The sequence below is a fragment of the Vicia villosa genome, linkage group LG7 (genome assembly GCF_029867415.1).
Source record: "Vicia villosa cultivar HV-30 ecotype Madison, WI linkage group LG7, Vvil1.0, whole genome shotgun sequence".
Lineage (NCBI taxonomy): Eukaryota > Viridiplantae > Streptophyta > Magnoliopsida > Fabales > Fabaceae > Vicia > Vicia villosa.
The window spans coordinates 69088275-69110220 of record NC_081186.1 but is presented as its reverse complement, the minus strand read 5'-3'; the positions used below and the strand labels follow the sequence as shown (position 1 = coordinate 69110220).

Below are 21946 nucleotides of genomic sequence, written 5' to 3'. Positions count from 1 at the left end.
GCCAACTTTGAACAACTGACGTTGGGCTTTAAGATTAATGGAAGAAAGGTAATTTTAAAGGGAGAGCCAGAACTTTCAAAGAAAGATGCCTCACTTAATTCTATGTTGAAAGCTTTGCAGCAAGGAGAAGGGTTCTTATCGATTATCGTCATATTCAAGCAGAGATAGATTGGAAAGATTCAATCCCGTCAGAATTAAAAGATGTGTTACATGATTTCCCTTCCATCTTTGAACCCCTAGAAGGACTTCCTCCTCATCGGCGTCAAGACCATGCCATTCACCTCAAAGAAGGAGCCCAAATACCGAATATCAGGCCATACAGATATCCTCACTATCAAAAAACAGAAATTGAAAAATTGGTTGCAGAAATGTTAGAAGCGGGAATCATCCGACCATCTACGAGTCCTTATACTAGTCCTGTCATCCTAGTTAGAAAGAAAGACGGTAGTTGGTGGTTTTGTGTAGATTACAGGGCCTTGAACAAAATCACTGTTCCCGACAAATTTCCCATCCCGGTGATTGAAGAGTTGTTAGACGAAATAGGAGGGGCCAACATCTTTTCAAAACTTGATTTAAGATCCGGATACCACCAAATCAGAATGAAGGAAGAGGATATTGCAAAAATTGCTTTCCGAACACATGAAGGTCATTATGAATTTATGGTACTTCCATTTGAACTTACTAACGCACCTTCGTCTTTTCAATCATTAATGAATGAAGTATTAAGGCCAGTACTCCGAAAATACGTTTTGGTATTCTTCGATGATATCTTAATATACAACCATTCTATGGAAGAACACAAGCAACATCTGCAAAATGTATTAACGTTACTCCAACAAAATGAATTGAAGATCAAAGGCAAGAAGTGCTCATTTGGCCAAGATAACTTGGAATATCTGGGACATGTTATTTTTGCTGGAGGAGTATCCGCATATCCTAAGAAGTTGGAAGCAATGACGTTATGGCCTTCACCCAAGGATGTCACTAGCTTAAGGGGATTCCTAGGCCTTACTGGCTATTATAGAAGGTTCATTCATGATTATGGAAGAATAGCAAGGCCATTGACCAACCTGTTGAAGAAAAATGCCTTTCAATGGAGTCTAGAGGCAGATCTTGCATTCGAACAACTAAAGTAAGCCATGACCAATTTACCTACATTAGCAGTACCCAACTTTTCAAAGCCTTTTGTGGTTGAAACAGATGCTTGCGGAACCGGACTAGGGGCTGTTCTAATGCAGGAAGGAAAACCCTTGGCCTTTTGGAGTACTACCCTATCAGAAAGGAATCAGAGGAAATCAGTGTATGATTGTGAATCAATGGCGGTCGTAAAAGCAGTCCACAAATGGCGACACTACTTATTGGGAAATCATTTTATTATTAAAACTGACCAAAAAAGTTTGAAATTTTTGACAGAGCAGAGAATGATCGGTAAGGAACAATACAAATGGATTTCCAAATTAGCAGGATATGATTTTGAAATACAGTACAAACCAGGGAAGGAAAATTCTGCCGCCGATGCTCTATCCAGGAGAAGTTCTTATTGTGCCATGACAGTCTTACAAATTCACGATTTCGAGGAATGGGTTGAAGAGATCAAACAAGATGTCAAGTTACAAAAAATCATGCAAGACCTAATTATCAATCCCATGTCTCATGCTGGCTACACGTTAAGGGATCAGAAACTATTTTACAAGGAGAAATTGGTGTTGTCAAAATCATTGTCCAGGATTCCCATCATTTTAAAAGAATTCCATTCATCCTTGGTAGGAGGACACTCAGGAATCTTCAGGACTTATAAAAGAATAGCAGATCTAGTTTATTGGGGATGGATGAAAACCGACATCAAAAATTTTGTTGCAGCTTGCGAAGTCTGTTAAAGAAAGAAAAGTGATAACTTGTCACCGGCAAGACTGCTACAACCATAACCAATTCCTACTCAAGTATGGATAGACATTTCGATGGATTTTACTGGAGGACTATCCAAATCCATGGGGAAGGATACAATTCTGGTGGTGGTTGACCGGCTCACCAAATATGCCCACTTCATACCATTAGGGCATCCTTACACCGCTATCGATGTTGCTGCAGTTTTTCTACATGAAGTTGTAAGATTGTATGGATTTCCGTTTTCCATTGTTTCAGATCGTGATCCTTTGTTTTTAAGTAATTTTTTGAAAGCCCTTTTTAAAGCAGCAGGTACACAACTAAAATTCAGTTCGGCATACCATCCTCAAACGGAAGTTGTCAATCGATGCTTTGAGGTTTATTTACGATGCTTAACAAGTACTAAGCCTAAGAAATGGGTCTCTTGTCTTCCCTGGGTTGAATTCTGATTTAATACCAATTATAATGCTTCAAGCAAAATGTCCCCTTTCAAAGCATTGTATGGACATGATCCACCTCACATTCTTAAGGGATCCACCATTCTGTCCCGCCTTGAAGAAGTCAACAAACTTACAATTGCTCGAGATGAATTATTGGCGGCTCTGAGAGAGAATTTGTTGAAGTCCCAAGATGTCATGCGCACAAATGCCAACAAACGCCGCTGAGATATAACATATGAAATCGGTGATTGGGTGTTCTTAAAGATGTAACCTTACAGGAGAAAATCTTTGGCTAAAAGGATTAATGAAAAACTCTCGCCTCGATTTTATGGTCCTTTCCAGGTGTTAAAAAAGGTGGGTGTTGTTGCTTACAAATTGGATCTTCCATCTCATAGATTTATCCAGTATTTCATGTCTCTCTCCTCAAGAAGGCCATAGGTGATTCTTTCCAATCCCAACCTTTACCACCTATGCTATCTGAGGATCAGGAATTACAGGTTTATCCAGACTCTATTTTAGATATTCGTGAATTACAACCTGGCAACGTGGAAGTCTTAGTTAAATGGCAGATTCTGCCTACAAGTGAAAATAGTTGGGAATCTGTGGCTAAATTACAAGAGGTCTTCCCATATTTTCACCTTGAGGACAAGGTGAATCTTTTAGGCGGGGGTATTGATAAGCCTAGGCCACCCATCACCAAGTTTTACACCCGCAGGCAGCGACTCCCAAGGAGTGCAGAGCCAGGAGATGCGAATCAGGGGGCGTGACCCTTGGTGAACAGACACACCCACTCAAAAGGATGCAACCCTTGGAACCAAACAGCATCAAATCTAACAGTTATAACCCTTCAAATTAATTGTGCCAATTAGAAACAGATGTGAATACAGTATAAATAGAAGCAAATCAGAATTAGAAAGGCATTCAGAAAAATTAGAAAGAATTTGAATTGTGGAGAGACAGGCTCTCGAAAACCTGTGTTGTAATATTCCAATATTATCTACATAAATTTCAGTTTTCATATTTTCATTTCTGTTTATTTTTTTTTGGTTCGTATCATTAATCAAGTTTATTTTCATAAGCTCCATGTCCCTATGATAGTTTATGAAAACAACTCATAACATACATGAAATAGTTTATCTTTTGTCATAGAAATAGTTTATACACGAGTACTTAGATTGTTAAGGCTTATGTTATAAGCTCTTGGTTAAACTATTTATCCAAACATGGCCTAAATTATCTTGGTTCGTGTAGATGTCTAATCCTTTGGAGCCTGACGAGTTTGCAGATGTATAACATTTGACAGAAAGACTAATTTGAGTTTATCTAATCTTGGATACATTGCAAATAACTTACTATTTTCTTAACTTATTCCAAAGTTTTTTTATTGGAGGATTTACAAGGGTAACTTGAAACTATAACTAGCTGTTGCTTAATAGAGTCTCTGATTTTTTAGCTTCCTTAGATTCTTCATGATCCATTTTCGCTGCTTATCATTTCCATCTCCTATGGACCTTTTCCATGTTTCTATCTAACTGTCCGAGAAAAACTTGTGTGATTCTCTACTAGCATTACTTCAAATCAATGGCCAAGTCTTCTCTATAAGCATGGAGATTGTGGCAACTAGGAGAAACATTGTCAGTTGAAACGGCGAGATAATAATACTTGAAGAAGAACTGTCTTGCTGAACCTTCTCGTAAGGAAATCCAATCGAAGGCGGTGGTGGTGGAGGAAATACACCATTTGGTTTGTTTATCCTGTTGCAATTCAAAATGTTAAAAAAGTTAGAATCATTTTAGAAAAAACTTCCATTATAACCATAGATGAGTTTACGTGTATTGAACAGTAGGGACACGTCTAGTCTTAGGAGTGTCTGTGCTTCATAGGTTTTTTGTTTGAGAATATTTGATACACGGGGCAGCATAAATTAAAAGAAAATGGAAAACTCGTGAAAATATTTGAGGGAGAAAATAAACATATACTTGCTGCTGGTAGGACAGAACACAATATCATATTCATAAGCTTTGCAGGTGAAAGTGCTGGAGCCATCATCAAATGCATAGCTATAAGCTCTTGGACAAGCCTTCTTGAAAATTGTAGAATAATAGGAAGGTTGGCATATTGTTGGATTAGCAAATTGTCCACTGCAGCAGTACTGATCTGATCCAAAGGCTTCACAGGCACTCTTACAACCAATTACACTACCTTGGTATCCATCACCATCAACTACTTGAAGTTCTTTTGGACAACCTATAAAAAATTGAGATTTTTCAATCAAAAAAATATATCAGTCACGGACACCAGACACGACACCGACACTGATACGTTGACACCTGTAATAATCTAAAAATAAATAAATTGAACGTAATCACAAGTGTCAGTGTCGTGTTGGTGTCGTGTCCGACACGGACACGTCTTTTTTCATAGGTGTCGGTGCTTCAGAGAGTCAGTCGCGCAACCATGTTATGTAATTAATGGCCTCTTTAATTTAGAACTCATACCTATGTTAAGATCAGTCACACATCCTGTGGAATTACAAGCACTTTTACCATATACACCTCTTGGTAGAACAAGCAATGGCAAATTGTAGCCATCAACCATGCTAACATCATAGTAATCTTGTTGGTCACCTTGTCCAAGGGTAATCTCAAAGAGTGAAGTTGGTGGCGCTGCACCATTCCCATCACATTCAAGCCTTCCACCACAATCACCTGTTTGACATTTCCCGATTCCCGTTGCATCAAATGTGCAACCAGTCCTCGCCCATATCCGACCCGACCAACCCGGAACGCTCGTTAGTTTCACAGCTTGACCTGAATCAAGCTGGAATCCAGTCGTTGGAAGCGGCGGCGTTCCTGCGCCGGCAAGCGTGCCGGGCCATATAGTATAAGGACAATTGTTTGTTATGGTGAATATGCTAGAGAAAGTGCAAGATAACAAAGTGTAAAAAACAAAAAAGAAACTTTGGAGTTTCCAAGGTGCAACTATTGGCATTATCAATGATTATAGTTGTGTGTTATTTTATGGTTGTATCCTTGATAATGTTTCTCATATTTGTAATATAAAGTGTTTGTGTGCTATGTATGCTATGATGAATTGAGAGTTTCTTTGGTATTAAAAAAACCAAAACGTTACTTTGCTTTGATGAAATTCTTAGCCGCAAGACTAGCTTTATAGGTTTAGTATTTCTTTTTATTGTGGATACTGGATAGCCTATCTTAGAAGCAATTCTTTGCCTTTTCTATTTCAATGGAAAAATGAAAATCTACAAAATAAGGAAATCTCTATGAAAGAAAATCTACGACAAGAAGAATCTAGTAAAGAAAGGGGATTCGAGATTGCATTAAGATGGCAAGTTGCGTAGGATTATCCTATAAAGAAGTGACCTATTATTCCTCACAGATAGAAAAATATTGACTAGCTACATGGAAACTTGTGTGTGCACTATATGCATAATATTTCCCTCCTACCTTTGTTTAGTAAGACAGTGGACCACCGCATACACGCATTTAAGGTCTTTTTCACCGTGATTTTGAAAAGCTGGTATGTGTAGCTTCTGTTCTACCATAATTTTCCACCTTAATTTTCATGTTTTCCAACCACAGTTATTATTATTCAAACCACTACCTTTGACATCTTAGTAGTGACTTTAAATCTTTGACATATACCAACTGTTGAACTTTAATCATGTGAGGTAGTAAAGAATAACTTTTCAAAAGAAAAATTTGAGTATGACCTCACTTAATTATTATCAATTCTTCCCGTTGGAACACTAGCCCCCACCTCATAAACTTCTGGAACAAAGCTGTTAGAATTTCGAATTCAGTTTTTTAGCTTTAACACCCACTATGCAATATACTAATAATAAAAGAAAATTGAACCTTCTTGGCACATTTTAATTAGACTTACCTAATTTTATATCATTGTTTGGCAAAGGAAATTGACATTAAAAGGGAAAACAAAACAGAATATCCAACATTAGAATAGCTGCATTACATGAAAATTAACAGTTCTGAATTTCACTGATGGAATACTTACAAGAAACAAGGAATGAAATAGAGACATCAACATTGGAAAAAAGATGATATTTACAATCTTCTAGCTTCACAAGTTTTTAAGAATGTAACAGAAGTATGAAATTCAGTTGATGCCATGAACGAGGCAATTCAGATAAGTTGCATTCAATCCTTCAATTCAAAAACAGGCTATTACTTTCAGTCAGGGCCGTCTTAAATTTTTGAAGGTCTTGTATAAGTTAATCATGGTTTAACCGTGACAAAATAAGTAGGGGCCCTATCTAATCATGGTTTAACTCTAACAAACCTGTTATGAGTTCGTATTTAACCACAATTTAACTGTGATAAATTTGAGACCATGTGTTGTAGTCCATCTAGCACACCCTATCAGAGGCGGCCCTGCTTTCAATCCTTGAACACATTATGCAGATATTTTTGGTGACAGTGATAATAGACTTCTTGGTGAGAGCAACCCTTCATTTGCTCAATTTCACCTCACATTCTACAAGAAATAGATCAATATGTAATGGAGAAATCTTATCAAACACAATGTGGTATGAAATTTCAATGAGAATGAATATTAAAGATTAGCGCTACTTTACCAACCTTCCATAGTGTCTTTATCATCTCTGAACAGTGTCATAACTGCTTCTGCCTCAATTTTTTTGACATCTTGTAGCGTCGAAATAGTCTTTTAGCTCTTCAGAACTCCATTCTCCAAACTTCGAGAAAGACAGAGAGACACAAACTAAACTTGCAATTCATGTACCTACATCAAGAAAATGAAATAGTTATCAGTATTTTATGTCATTATAACATAGAGAAAATTAATATCATAAGAAATCATTCAGTAATGCAACACAAATATTTCAAAGGCACCTTCCTAGCACATATGCTTCAAAACCTGCACAATTTACATTCAACTCACACATCAATTTCTAACCACAAAAAATAACAGAAATTCAATCAAAACAAGTTTGAATGAAAATCATCATCTCCCTTGAGCCTGTAACAGAGAAAAAGTTAGTAAACCAGCCTTCATAAGATTTCAAAAACTTGAATATGAAGAACCACATAGAACCTGCGCTATCAGCAGGAACAAGATTGATACGTTTTTCTGTATCCAAGTGCATCACTCTAATACTAGAATACGGATGCTTCGTGATTACAGATACATGAAAATAAGAAACATTGCTAATTGCTAATAATTACATCAACCAGGTTCCTACTAAATTAAAGCATCATAGAATGCCGAAATACATCCTGTGATAAGCTATAACAGTCAGATTCTCAGTAAGTTAGCAAGAAACAGATTTCAATTCAAGTCTCATAACTGTTTACACACAGCCTGCTTAAACCTCCATTCAACAGTCAAGCTACTTTAAATACTGCATTACATTATTACTAGAAAGTAGAAACATAAAGACGTCCTACGGCGAATGGGGACACATCATGTCCACCAATCGGCGATTCATAATTGTTCTCAAGTTCAGTTATGGATACTCATCAGTAATAAAGTAAAAAAAAAAAAAAGGACGGAAAAATACGATAAATATCTCCTTCAGTTATATGAATCTCGATATCTAGTTTGTATCCATGCCGTCTCCAACTTGGCTGCAGATAGGGCTGACAGCAGAGAAAGATCTCTCAAAAGGAGAAGGATGGAACTGTGCATCCCGCCTACGCTTACAACCAATGTTCTCAACAGGCGAACTCTCTGCCGCGTCAAGCTTCCTTCGAACGCCTCTCACAGCTTGTTCCTCGGTTGGAGTCAGGGGGAAAATCTGACGACTTGCTATACAAAGGGAGCTATGGTTATCATACAGAATTCTCTGGTTACAGTTTTTATCACAGATGTGTGTCAGCCCTGTGACCCTGCAGCGAAACATGTTTCCGCAAACACGTTCGTTCTGGCATTTCCAGTCGCATTTGTGAACAGAACTCGGACCATCATGGCCCAAAATACTTGACAGATAAATAACATTTGAAGGAGCTGCAACCATAGAATTTCCATATACCTCCATTTCTTCGATCCGGTTCGAAACTTCTAAGATTTCAATCTAATTCTCTCCAACTTTTTGGCCTTCCCTGAATCGTCTGCAGGGCCCACCACAACAACACAGAATTCAGTCAAACTCAACAGAAACTCATCTGATTCTGTCTAATTACTAAACTCAAACACTAATTCCACTTTAATTTCCTTCTAACAATAAACTAATCACATACTTATCTAAACCTAATTATTCCATAAATTTAGATCTCAATCCATTGATATAAAAACAATATGAAAAAGAAAAAACCTAACATAGAATAAACAATATTTAATCAAATGAGAGAAATCCAAATGGATTCTCAACAATATCTAATCACAAAGGACATATAAAATATCTGCATATTTTTATCACCATCCTTTCTCTCTCATGCTAATAAAACAAACCCTACTTTATCATGAACAAACAAAAACATATATCCAATAGATCTAAACCAGTGCAAGATTATGATTAACAACAAAACAACATAATTAACACTAATTATTTTTTATAATTTTTTTAAAAAAATACATTAAAAAAAATGTATTCAGGAAAATTATGAAAAAATAAAAATAGAATTGTACATAAGAAATTAATAAAAAGGAGAAAATGAACTCACATGCTTTTGAACAAAGTCAAGCTAAAAGTCTTCTTCCACAATATACCTACAAAAATGAGAGAGAAAACACCTAACAAATAAACAGAAATTAATAAGAAAAAAATCTCAACACTCTCTCTCTCTTCTCTCTCTCTCTCTCTGCGCCTAAATGGAACTAACAAAATGGAAATTAGCAAGGAAGGAAGAAGAATGGGACCGAGTATTTATAGAAAGTAATCCACTTACGGACACTGTGGACTTGTGGGTGGGGCATGTACTAATATAGGACAAAACTAAATGCGTGTTAAATTTCGGGTAAATTTCATCCAAATGCGGAATGTGTTGAAATCGGGTCGGGTTGTGTAAGGTGTCAGTGTTTCCATTAAGTTTGGATTAACTATCGGATCCAACTCCAACGTTCTATCTCAACCTGTCGCTTTCTTATTTCTTTTTGTATTGAATATTATTATTATTATTATTAATATTAATAATTAAATCATTCCTCTCATTGTAAGTTTCATTTGAATTTAAACAAAATACACTTTTTACGGAAATAATTAATGTCTTACAAACAAAATATTATCGTTTTGGAAGAAAATAATTTATGAAAATTATTATTGAAAAATAAAAAATTAATAATGATAGTAAAGAAAAACTAAAATAGATTTGTATTAATGGTAGCGGTTGAAGGTAGTTGTAATGAAATAGTTAAGTAAAGTATTTAATAATATGAAAGAATTATTTTTTTTTTATATTCTAATATTACAAATAATTTAGATATTAATTTTGGTACCGTTGATATAACTTTTTATAATGTTAATCTATCTTAAATTTTCATTTTTTTTTACCAAAGCAAACTTAACTTCTTTCATTTAATAAAATAGTTTCAATACAAGAAGGTATATAATTAACAGAACTACGTCGAGACTAAGAATTGGCCGCATTTGTTAAACAATGAGCAACCATATTCGCGTGACGCTTAAAAAACTTTACCTCGAAGTTTGGAAAATCGAGTAACAATAGTTTAGTAGAACGAATAATAAAACTAAAATCGGAGCCTCCAACCATGTTGGAGTTGATAGCTTGCACCACTTGTTGCGAGTCACTCTCGAACACAACCCGATCAAGATGAAGAGCTAAAGCTCCTTGGATAGCTTCTTTTAAAGCCAAAGCCTCAGCTTCAAGAATGGAGAAAGAACCAACATCCCAAGCAACACCCGCATTAACAAAATTCCCCAACAACTTGCAAATTGTAACACCATTCTACCAAACATACATATTTAAGTAATAAATCAACAAACATCACCTTCAAGGGTGTCACACATCATACAATCATAAACACACAAATAATTCCTACTCCGTAACACGGGTTGCCAAAAGATTTTAAATTATACATTTTCATACCTAGGATAGCACACGACATCCAAACACATATGAACAACAACGCGTCAGAATACATTTCAAAACATAAAAACCAACAATAGTTAAATCACCTCAATGGTCTTATAAAATCCTTTTTAAATTAAACCAATCATAAAAGATCGAGGCATAATATTCTACTCTTAACAACATAACACATAAGTCCAACAAAAGAAATCAGCAAAATAACCAGCATAGAAAGGTTCTCGTCCTGATGTTACATGATTAGAGAAAGACCCTACTAAAATAAACAACACAAAGCGGAAGTACTTCAAGGGATACCCATCCACTTACTTAAGCAAGCTACTATTGAGTATCTGCACGTTACCCACGTAAAGGCAACATTCAAACATAAGGGGTGGGTCATCATAATCAATTAAGATAGACATTAAAGAAAGAGCAGCACATAAAACAACATATCAACATGCTCCAATACACACACACAACATACTCACACCCTGTTTATCAAATACCATATAGTCATTCATTTCATAAATCATCATGTCAACACATAACAACATATCTCAAAACATCATAATTCATCGCAAAATCATCAACAAGTTATGCAACGTCACGTAGATGTAATATAAGACATCGACTCAATGCATGTGGTACCAAAACGTCACCGATGAATAAGTCATCTACCTCCGAAGATCTCCACCAATATGATCGATTCCCACTTGAAACCAAACAACATCAAAAAACGCACTCATTCCACATAATGGGATTGATGCCAACACTGGACCGAAGTTCCACAAGTTATCACCAGACTGAAGTCCCACCAAATCATCACCGGACCGGAGTCCTAACTTATACCATAAATGTACGATACACACAAAATAGCGGACCACTGTCCTAATATGCTATGAATGCATGATGCAAGACAACTTCATTATATAATTGCGACCACGGGTAGTCAAATTGCATCATGACTCATATACTCAACATAAAATCATATTCACATAGCATGTAAACACATTAAACATGCACATCACTCAAACATCATCATGTATCATATCAATTACATCATAACAACGTCATAACAACGTCATAACAACTTCAAAACACTTCATAGAAACATCATATTCATCAGTAAAATAGAACATCATAGTATAGCAACACATAATAATTAAATTCCATAAACACATAGGCATTGTTGAATGCAGTATAGGGCAAGCAACAAAAAAGATTTGGAAATATTGATCCGGGAATTATCGTTCACAGAGATGGAGAGATGTCATTCAACAGTTTCTACGATTTTGAGCTCGGGATTGAATGAGCAAAAAGTAAACAAAGATATAGACAATAAAAGAATAAACACATTCTTAGAAGAGAAATAACTTATCAGGAATGTAAATATATTCACTCTTCACAAACATACACTTACCAACCCATTATACTCAACCTACGATACTCATCTATGTCATCACGTATCTCTCACATAAGCGTCCATCTCTGGAGCACAAACGAGATCATCTCACAACTAAGGTTATCTCTAACGCGAAGTCGCGAGAACATCCGTATTCTCGCGTCAGCGATCTCTCGCGTGCCGCTCAAACACGAAAGCATTAAGAGCAGATACAAACAGTGAATGCTAGCTCTAAATCTATCTCTAGAGTTCAGAACCAACAGATAATCATCCTAGATAAGGATTCAAGAAGTTTATCTCTAAAGCACCCCAAATCCCCAGCATAGAGCAAAAATTCAGGATAACATCAACACAGATTCGTAAAGCAAGTTAAATATAACATTATAATCCGTAAATATACATAAGATTCAAGTAAATATACAAACAAACCTAACCAAAGAGAAATACACAAAGAAGAAGAGAAATGAACCGAAGATCTCCCGGTTTGTCAGCTCTGTTCGACGCTCAATCCACCCCCGATCATCCGTATGCAACCTCCGAAGTTGTTTTCTAAGCCAATTCTACTCTAAGAATGAAGTTGATGGTGTTGGGACTCAAAAATACTCAACCCATAACCTAAAATTGTGATTTTTGCCCCTTTTAACGAGCTGCTGTCTTAGCAGGTCCGCTTAGCGGACCCCCTCCGCTCAGCGGACTCAAAATTGCATCCAGACTCTGATTTGCTCCGCTGGAGCTCCGCTCAGCGGACTGACAGCAAAAGTGAAATCTTGTTTTCGCCATAAGTTGAGAACCGTAACTCCGAATTGCGCCCGGTTCGAAGCGTTGGAAAGCTTATTCAATGCTCTATCCAATAATGAATGAATGGAAACCAAAATGATAATTTTTATCATCCTTATTTTGAGCCTTATTCTTTGATGAATTGGTAGAATTTGCATTCTTGAAGCTTAGCCTTTGGTCTTTATTACTCAATGCTCCAAAGATGCATGAATACCTATAAAATGAATGGAAAACTATTAATTGGTATAAAAATGAATAAAAAACACAAGTATGCACATATGTACACAAAAGTTAGGATTTTATTACAAAAATCATAAGAATAGAATCGATAAGTGCCACAAATATATACTCAAAATATCGACATTTTGGCACTTATCAGGCATACGAATAATGCATCACATATCACATATTATTCTATCATATTATATTTCAACACTTCATCTTCCCAATGCTTCAAATGCTTCTCGATTTGGACTTACAGTTTGAAAGTTATGAGGTAAAACGTTAAAGCATGTCATAGTTAAAAACAACATATAAACAATCAAATTCACATGCATAATTTACATAGGAATAACACTCAAACAATTCACCTATCTCCATCATGTTAAAGTTCAGTGTATTAGATTTCTAACACTTCAAACGAGACGTCATTCGGACATACGAATTAAAATGTATGATCAGAACAATTTCGTAGTACAAAAACTCGAGAGCTGTTACGCCCCCCGTAATGGCCATTACGACCCGTAATGCACCCGGTCCAAAATTTCACTTTTTTCACGTTTCTGGTACAAAAATCCATAGGGCTATTACGGCCCCCTGTAACAGCCCTACGGAGCCCAGAAAAACACATTTTCACACGATTTTGTGCGATCTCTCTTGTGTTTCAGCCCTTCAACAAACCCTAAACCCTTGGTTTTGACCCCCAACAACCATAAAACATATCATATCACATGGCATAAAATAAACCATTACAACATCAATTTACACACACAAACAACATCAAACATGCAACATAACAACATTCAAATTATACCAACCATAGTCCATTCAATCAATGCCCTAACTTACCCTTACCTCGTATCAATTTTCCAATCAACCATGATAATCCACCTTTACCTTAGGTTTTCTCCAGCAAAAGTGCTCCCAAAGGTCCTAGTGTTCTTCTCCAACCTCAAGTCGTAGTATCTTTGCCTCTTTCTCACGATCGTTTCCATTTTCTCGTACAATTGCAAAAACTACCACTCTAATCCTATTCTCTCCTTATAAAGGATCCTTTCTATGCATTACCAACTTTTCCCTCAACTTAGTCTCTACCAAATACTAACATGCCCTTTAAATCTCTAATTTATTTTACTATTCTATTTTATTCATATTATAACTAATAATTACTATACAAAAAACTAATTTAAATTATTTAACCCCAACAATATTATTACTAATTAAAATCTATTTAATTAATTAAATCAACATACCACTTAATCCAAGGTACTACCCTCTCAATCCAATGACACATACCTCTAACCCTCAATAAAAATCATCAAAACATCAAAATTCACAATTATTCATAACAATTCATCAAAACAATACAATTTTTAAATTTGGGGTGTTACAACTCTCCCTCACTTAAAGAATTTTCGTCCCTAAAAATTACCTGAAGGAAATAGAGTTGGATAAGACTCCCTAATGTGATATTCGCGTTCCCAAGTCATACTCTCATCAGCTGGTCCTCACCACACCACCTTCACCAAGGCTATCTCCTTACCGCACATCTATTTCACCTCTCGATCCTCTATCCACATCAGTGATGTCTCAATAGTCAATTTATCTCTCACATGTACATCATCCACTTGGATCGCATGAGAAGGATTCCGAATGTATCTCCTCAACTGAGACACATGAAATACATCATGAAGGTTAGCAAGCGACGACGGCAAAGTAATCTGACAGGCCACTTCACCTATCTTCTCTAAAATATGATATGGACACAATTACACAAAGAGTACATTATAGTGTTTTAAAATATGAAGTGAATATGCATTCAAATAACTGTGGCATTTGGAGCAGATATACAAACTTGTGGTCCCTTAGTACCATATTAACCTGTTACTTTTTTCCACCCGACTGCGTCTGTGAATATCCAATACTCTCAACCATTCCAATGATGTATGGAAAAGAACAACATTAACATAAGAGTGGATAAAACACAACATCGACATAACAGTAAAACAGCATATCCAATATAGAGGTGTAAACAAAACAACCATAATAGATGATAATAGTTTTGCCACCTATCAGCACATCTTTCTTAAAGCTGCCTATGATGATATCAGAAAAGCTTGTAAATGTCGGCGGTTTGGGCAGTATTTCATGTTTGTTATCATACCCAACAGACGTTCCTCTAGTAACCTTGACCTTAAATTTGTGTGTCGAAGGTTTGAAGGCCAAAACATTAAGTTGCACCTTAAAGTTGGACATCGTGTAAGTATGGTCCAATGCCAATTTATCATAGAATAAAGACATATGTGTTGTCGGGACAACAACATGTATATCCTCACCCTATTGAAAACATAAAAAACAAAACGGTTGAATTAACAAAATATAGAAAAACCAATGGGTATGGTACGAAATTAACAAATCAGTGACGTAAATTACCGATTTGTCTATGAAGATCATCTTGAAGTGCTCTTTGTTGTTAGACACAACCCTCCATTTATGATGAACCTTGACAACCACCTTTCACAGCTCTTTGTTGTCATTGATGTCGCAAATTTTCTCCACAACTCTGGCCATGTGAAATCGGTGGGATGGGAAGAAGATAAATATCGATGTGAAAGGATTGAGGTCGATGAAGATGTGAAAATATGCAGTGTTATATATATATATATATATATATATATATATATATATATATATATATATATATATATATACACACACACACTCACACACAACATATGATTATTGGGACGGTTAAAAGAGTTATGGATGGGCAACTAGTTTTCCATTATTGAATATGAAATACAAATGGTTTCATAACTTCTACAATTCAATCAATTTGATTATTGAATATGGAGAGAAACGGTTTCATATGACAGTGGGAAGCTGGAATGGAAAGTTGGAAATGGCAATGAAAGACAGTGAAAACACGACAAAACGAAAGGAAGATTTTTTTGTAACAACATGGACAATTTTGAGGGAAGCCACATGGCTACTTATGGGAAGATAAGGTTAGTTTTATAATTGAAGGAACAATGCCTTTTCTTATATGAAATAATTTTTCCCCATAACCAACAATCCCAGGTGCCTTAAGATCACCAATACTTTGCATAGCTCTCATGATCTCTTCTTCATTAACAAGTGCTACCAAAAAGCTGTTATGCTCTGTAGTGATTTGAGGGCCTTCTCTCATGACAACAATATTAATTCCCTCCATATTGGTATCATTTTCCCCATGAGGGTACCATACATTGCCAAGACTTTATTCACAATATGTGCAAGATTTGTAATCATAGTTCCATCCTCCTTACAAGTAGTTTTAAGTTCACTTTGTTTCTTCTTGGCTTTGATGGAAGCATGGAAATAAGAGTTATTGTCATCTCCAAGCCTTAACCAATCAATCTTAGCCTTTTGTCTAAGGATTTGCTCTTCCATATCATTTCATTTAATAACCTCCTAAGGGCAATTCTTAACCTCCATAACTAGGTGAATATTCAGTTTGTCTTGAGTTAGTCTCTTTATGTGTGCCTGAGGTTTTCTCTAGCTTTGTCAAGAGTGATTTTTATACATGTCAAAGGCTTGCTCAATTTCCTCACAGTTGGTTGTAGTCTTAAGTTTCTCCCACATCACATACACAGGCCTACTGGAGATAGGTTCTTGCCAACTGGTGGATACCTTATCAGCAAATCCCTCAACACCAGTCATATAGTTCATGAACTTAAACTTAGAATGTTGAAGTTTAGCTTCCTTATGCTGTCCTTTAAGACATAGCAAGGCATGGTCATAAACACTAGGTTCCATAACCTGCAGAGTTGTATCCTAATTAAGTTATAACCACTCAACATTACCAAGGACGCTGTCAATCCTGGAATAAATGGCTCTTTCCACCTATTTGTTGGACCAAGTGTAATAGTCCCTAAGTTATCCATCTCAAATGACCCTGTTTTCTCCATCAAATTTGTCATATCCTTATGTCTCATGAACCACCTTGCCTCCCACTCTATTTTGGGCTTTAAAATCATTGTTAAAATCTCCTATCAAGCACCAATGGCCTCTTTGCTGCCGATGCATCTGTTCTAGATTATTCCACTAAATTTTCCTTTGTTCATGATGGTTCAAAGCATAAATGGTAGTGAAACAGTGTAAGAATTGCCCATGTATGTCATACACCCCCACAATGTATCATTTGAGATGTGTTTTTTTGTCATGTTTGATGTTAACTTTTATGGCATCCCATCTTAACCAAATCTTGCCATTCTCATGCTTAGAATAGTTGTCAATGTATTTTCCCTTCAGATTCAACTTATTTCTAACACCTCCAGCCTTGTCACTCTTGACTCTAGTTTCAATAATCACCACTATATCAAGGTTAAGGTTTGGGAGCTTATCTCCTTAGCCTTCCCTGACTTATTTAGCCCCTTTATATCCCATACAATAATCATGTTTATGTATCATGGATCTCTAAGGGACCATTCAAATTCCCTGGTGATTCAAATACATTACTACAATGGACTTGTGGTGTGTGGTTCTCCATTTGGATACCTTTGCCCTTTTCCTTCCACATTTTGTTCACCCTAGTCCATTCTCCTTCTCCTTCAGTAGCTTCAGGTTGAACTTTATTCTCCACTGGTTTTTGCCTCTAATCAGCTTCATACCAGGCTTTGATTTAGGTTGCCATTGCTTCAAACTTTTCTGTTTCACCTCTTTTCCACACTGATGCCCAACCTTTTAACATTTTTCACAGAACATCGGTTTCCGTTCATACTCTATCACTTGTATCATTTTATTCCCTTCACTATCTTTTATGTTGATATCCTTAGCCAACTCTTGTGTAATATCCATTTCTACCAATATCCTAGCATAGGATACCCTGAATGTATTTGCAGTACATTCATCAGTGACCAGAGGTTTCCCTATAACACTACCTATCTTGCTAAGGCTTCAAGCTCCCCATGAGTGCAATGGTATATGCAGCAGTTTGATCCAAATTGGAAGTGTGCGTAACATGTCCCTCTTCAGACTGAAATCCGGTTTCCGCTCCCTCAACAACATAGGCATGTTTCAGATGGTATAAGGCCCCCTTATTAGAACCTCATCCTTGTCTTTGAATGAATGAAACTTCAGTAAGAAATAACCTTCACCGCAATAGAACATATTCGACAATTTCATAAAATTCCAAGTCTTAATCATAGACAACACTCATACTTAAATAACCTCCTAACACATAAACGATTAAGGACGACTCCTAAAACTTTATCTCTGATTCGATGTCTGCATCTTCAATTTCCAGTTCGACTTCTCCATTAACAAGCTTCGGCGCGACGAATTCCATAACCATTCCGTTACCAGGGTTTCTGTTTCCACTCAGTACATCCACCCATAGCTTTTTTGTGTTGTCTTCCTGTGCACGGTCTCTGTCGATGTTGTGGACGGTCTTCGTCGCTTATAGAGTTTCATTTTTCATCCCTTCCTCCACAGTAGATTTCATTGCTTCCAAAATGTTGTGTTCCAATTATTTTTCGTCTTCAAATGTATGTGATTCCGATCGTATGGTTGAATGTTCCGATGGCGGGGCACCGATTGACGTGGCGCCCTCGCCCTCGTTCCATCGCCATTTTAGAAAACCATAATTGAAAAATTATAATATTTTAAATATGTATTACACTATTAGTAATACATATGTTAAATATAAATAAAATGACAAATTATTTGTTAAAGAAATATTTTAAACCTATACATACTAGCGTACCGACGGGCACTCATGTGTCCGTCTGTCCGCTTTTTTCGGTTTGCAAGCGGATAAAAATTTAAACAGTATTTTTTATGTGTTGATTTTTTATTTTTATTTAATTATTTATAAAATAAAATAAAATAGAATGAAAAAGAAATAAAAACTGTCATATAACAGTTGAAGTTTAAAAAAAATTGAAAAAGATATAATTAAAAAGAAAATAGGTTACACAAAAACTATATTTTGCCTATAGATAAAGATATGAACGTGTAAAAATTTAAAAATTCACATTTTCATAATTTTTATATTTTTTATATAATAATAATAATAATAAAAATCTTTACTTTATGGAAAAAAATAATAGTAACGTTTTTCTTCATCTTCTTACCAAACAAATCTTTATAGATTTTTTTTTTTAAATTTTGGAGCACGTGTTCCGCAGCAAAATCTCCACGCTCTCAATGTGTTAATTAAGATAATCATTCTATTTTAATTTTTTTCATAATAAAACCGGATAAGAACGAGAGATTAAAAAAAGCCGTACCGCGAAAACTCTGTATTCCTATCAGAGATGGACACGTGTCGACCTATACAATGGGCCCGTAGTTGAGCTTAACGGTCCAATAGCCCATAACCCGAAATTGATATTTTAATTTCTAGGGTTTCTTACTTCAATAGTTGCCTCCATCTTAATCAATGGTGATCTCAGCTAAAATAAATTTACACCGTTAGATTGAACCGGAGCACCAGGCTTACAGTAGATCCTCCACACCCTAAACTTCTCCTCTCTCCCTAGGTTGTGCGATTCTGATTCAGAAGAGTGTTTATCCTATGTCCATTCTATAATCTGCTGTAAAATTAATAATCATCAATAAACCCTATTGATTTGTATTCTGAGATTTTGAAACTTTGTTTTAGGGTTTAGAAAAAGAGCGATGGTGTTCAAAAACAGGTACTTGGTGATGGAGGTTTTTATGAACCCTAATAGAGACCAAGCATCGGGTGATTCTATTATAATAACCCAATTTAATGTCTCTAATGCTATAAAAGATAGCATCTTGGTGAATTTTGGGGAGTGTGGTTTGGCTGCATCACTCGGATCATTTCAAGGTGAGTAGCATGCTGCTGATAATTTAAATTCTATTACTCATATTTGATTATATTCACTTTTGAGTCTCTCTGTGCAGTTAAGTATGTGAATCCAATCACTAATGTGTGCATAATTAGAGCTTCCAGAGAGGAGCATGAAAAAGTATGGGCTTCTATTACATTGGTTAGAAGTATTGGAAATTTCCCAGTGGTGTTTAATTTGCTTGATTTGTCTGGTAAGAACAAATTCTGCATGATTGGACTGTGTTTTGTAACATTTAGATATAGATTGCAGCACATTTTGTTATTTTCCAATTAATTGGAATCCATGATGCAGTTCTGCATATTAGTTTGATTTGACATATAAATCTTGATATGAAATTGTACTTGGGTTCAGGAAATTTACAGGCTTCTAAAACTGCTGCGTTAAAGTGCGAAAAAGCAAAATTTGAGCAGTACAAACTTATGGTTGGTGATCGATTATCAGCTGACGATACTCATCGTATGAATAATCATCTCGCAAAGATTGAACTTTTGGAGCACTGAATACTTGGCCATCATCAAAGGCCTCTCAACCTTCTCAGCTTCAAGTGATACGTCTGTATTCAGTCCCAAATTGCCCATCATTCGGGAAGTTTAATTTAAATCTCTATTTATAATCATAATATTAATTTTATCTATGCTAGTTCTGTGCATACCCTCTTACAGAAGATAGATGTGCATTGTGGTTTTACTAGCATAGGGTATAGTTACACAGCTTTAACCATGAGTGAAGAGGCTTGTGAAATGTGGAAATTTGCACTTTTGTTTGATTTTAGAGTTGCAAAGCCATTGTAGTTTATTTTTTACTTTTGAGTGTGCAGCTAGTTTCTTTTATTTCTTCACTTCAGTTTTCTCGAATCTTTAGGAAGTGATGCAATGTAACTTTAGCATTTATACCAATTTCAAACAGTGTTGGTTATTCTTAATATCACTTATCAAATGAAACTTTTATTTTTCTCATACTGCTGAGTATCAGAGTTACTGCAGAAAATAGTCAAATGCTTCACTTTTGTTATAATTTGAACAGTTTTATATTCCTAGGATCCTGCTGATCTCGATTCAAAATTTTGTGCTAAAATTTCAAATATATTAAATGTTACATTTAAGTCTCAAAAAGGATGCAGCTCATTTGGTTAGAGAGTACTGAGCTTGTGGGAAATATCCGATTCCGATATGTTTGATGTTTAATTTCCACAGAGAACAATTCTTGGGGAGGGGTGAAGAGTTTCGAACTGCAACCCAAGCATTCAAAGGCCTCGATTTCCTTTTCGTATGCATCTCTTGTTTATCGCATTCCCGTTTTTATTCTCTAATTCGCATTATCACGCGCCCGCTTTGAACTGTGTATTTTAATAAAAAGAGGTCTGTATCCAAGATTTACATGACAACATGCAGCACCATGACTCTGACTGCTCTCAAAAGATCACTGCATTTGTCTGCCTACAAAACAGGACATTCCCTTTCTTACTTGTTTCCAAAGCATTCACCTGCACTAGACCAACCAAAATCTCAACAAGAACGCAACTCGCAAAAATTGGCTGCAACAACACCTAAACCGATATGACAGAAATAGCCAGAAAGCTGTTTATCCATCTAACAGATACAGCTCCGAATATCTTCACCTTTCAACACAATGCGAAATCAGCTTTTAGTGTCCAGTAAGATATTCACAGTCACCTTTCACCCAAACCATGCAAACGGAATGAATAAGCACAAGAAATGCTAAATACCGGCCTTGAAATTAATAAACCCGAGTAGCACACTGATAAAAATGCGACCAAATAGCACCTTTGAAGCAGAGTTACCACTTAACTATATCTCCAAAGCATAAATTGTTATTCATGTACCATTGAAATACACTTTAATTTAAACTCTTATAATTAGATATTCCGCCAATTCCGCAATTAATATCATGTAAAATCTAATTGTGATTCATGTATCAATATCATAGAGTCGAAAAAACTTTTAAATTTTGAAATTGTTACACAAGAAACATACGGCGTCAATGGTGAGAAATTGTTTCTGGACCACACAAGTAAAACATTATTTTACACTACCAGAAATTATGAGTATAGGCAAAATTTTCGGAAGTTTTAGTGGCTAACTGGAAGTTTCGAAAATTGCCGGTATATTTTTAGTTTTTTTCAAATAAATACTGAAAATTTTTAAAATTACCGATATTTCTTCATCGACAATTATGATATTTCCGGTAAAAGTGCAATATATTTTCCAGAATATGCTGGATTTTTCCATAATTTCCTGTTAAAAGGTAGTGCACTGACAGTGTAAAATAGTTTTACACTGTCATCTAATAGGGAGTCATGAATGTGCCATGTCA

General features: G+C 35.8%; 3 protein-coding genes across 3 annotated transcripts; 1 reads left to right on the top strand and 2 right to left on the bottom strand.

The window, feature by feature from the left end:
* Window positions 1-3444: 3444 nt before the first annotated feature.
* On the bottom strand, window positions 3445-6132 carry LOC131620696 (pathogenesis-related thaumatin-like protein 3.5). The gene is made up of 3 exons (XM_058891842.1): window positions 4823-6132; window positions 4304-4571; window positions 3445-4078 (listed from the first exon to the last, which is right to left on the bottom strand). The coding sequence occupies exons 1-3, from the start codon at window positions 5313-5315 to the stop codon at window positions 3898-3900; spliced, it is 942 nt and encodes a 313-aa protein (XP_058747825.1). The 5' UTR covers window positions 5316-6132; the 3' UTR covers window positions 3445-3897.
* Window positions 6133-7635: 1503 nt separating this feature from the next.
* On the bottom strand, window positions 7636-8362 carry LOC131620697 (uncharacterized). Its single transcript, XM_058891843.1, has one exon. It carries the CDS (start codon window positions 8359-8361, stop codon window positions 7921-7923), a length of 441 nt encoding a protein of 146 aa, XP_058747826.1. The 5' UTR covers window position 8362; the 3' UTR covers window positions 7636-7920.
* A 10843-nt stretch (window positions 8363-19205) lies between these two features.
* LOC131617366 (probable ribonuclease P/MRP protein subunit POP5) lies at window positions 19206-20568 on the top strand. The gene is made up of 3 exons (XM_058888672.1): window positions 19206-19587; window positions 19665-19802; window positions 19964-20568. The coding sequence occupies exons 1-3, from the start codon at window positions 19413-19415 to the stop codon at window positions 20110-20112; spliced, it is 462 nt and encodes a 153-aa protein (XP_058744655.1). The 5' UTR covers window positions 19206-19412; the 3' UTR covers window positions 20113-20568.
* The last annotated feature ends 1378 nt before the right edge of the window (window positions 20569-21946 follow it).

Coding starts and splice junctions, on each gene's coding strand:
- LOC131617366 (XM_058888672.1), top strand. CDS start 19,413: ATGGTGTTCAAAAACAGGTACTTGGTGATGGAGGTTTTTATGAACCCT. Junction 19,588..19,664: donor ATCACTCGGATCATTTCAAG/GTGAGTAGCATG, acceptor CTCTCTGTGCAG/TTAAGTATGTGAATCCAATC. Junction 19,803..19,963: donor TAATTTGCTTGATTTGTCTG/GTAAGAACAAAT, acceptor ACTTGGGTTCAG/GAAATTTACAGGCTTCTAAA.
- LOC131620696 (XM_058891842.1), bottom strand. CDS start 5,315: ATGCCAATAGTTGCACCTTGGAAACTCCAAAGTTTCTTTTTTGTTTTT. Junction 4,572..4,822: donor TGTGACTGATCTTAACATAG/GTATGAGTTCTA, acceptor AATTTTTTATAG/GTTGTCCAAAAGAACTTCAA. Junction 4,079..4,303: donor TTCTGTCCTACCAGCAGCAA/GTATATGTTTAT, acceptor GAATTGCAACAG/GATAAACAAACCAAATGGTG.
- LOC131620697 (XM_058891843.1), bottom strand. CDS start 8,361: ATGGAGGTATATGGAAATTCTATGGTTGCAGCTCCTTCAAATGTTATT.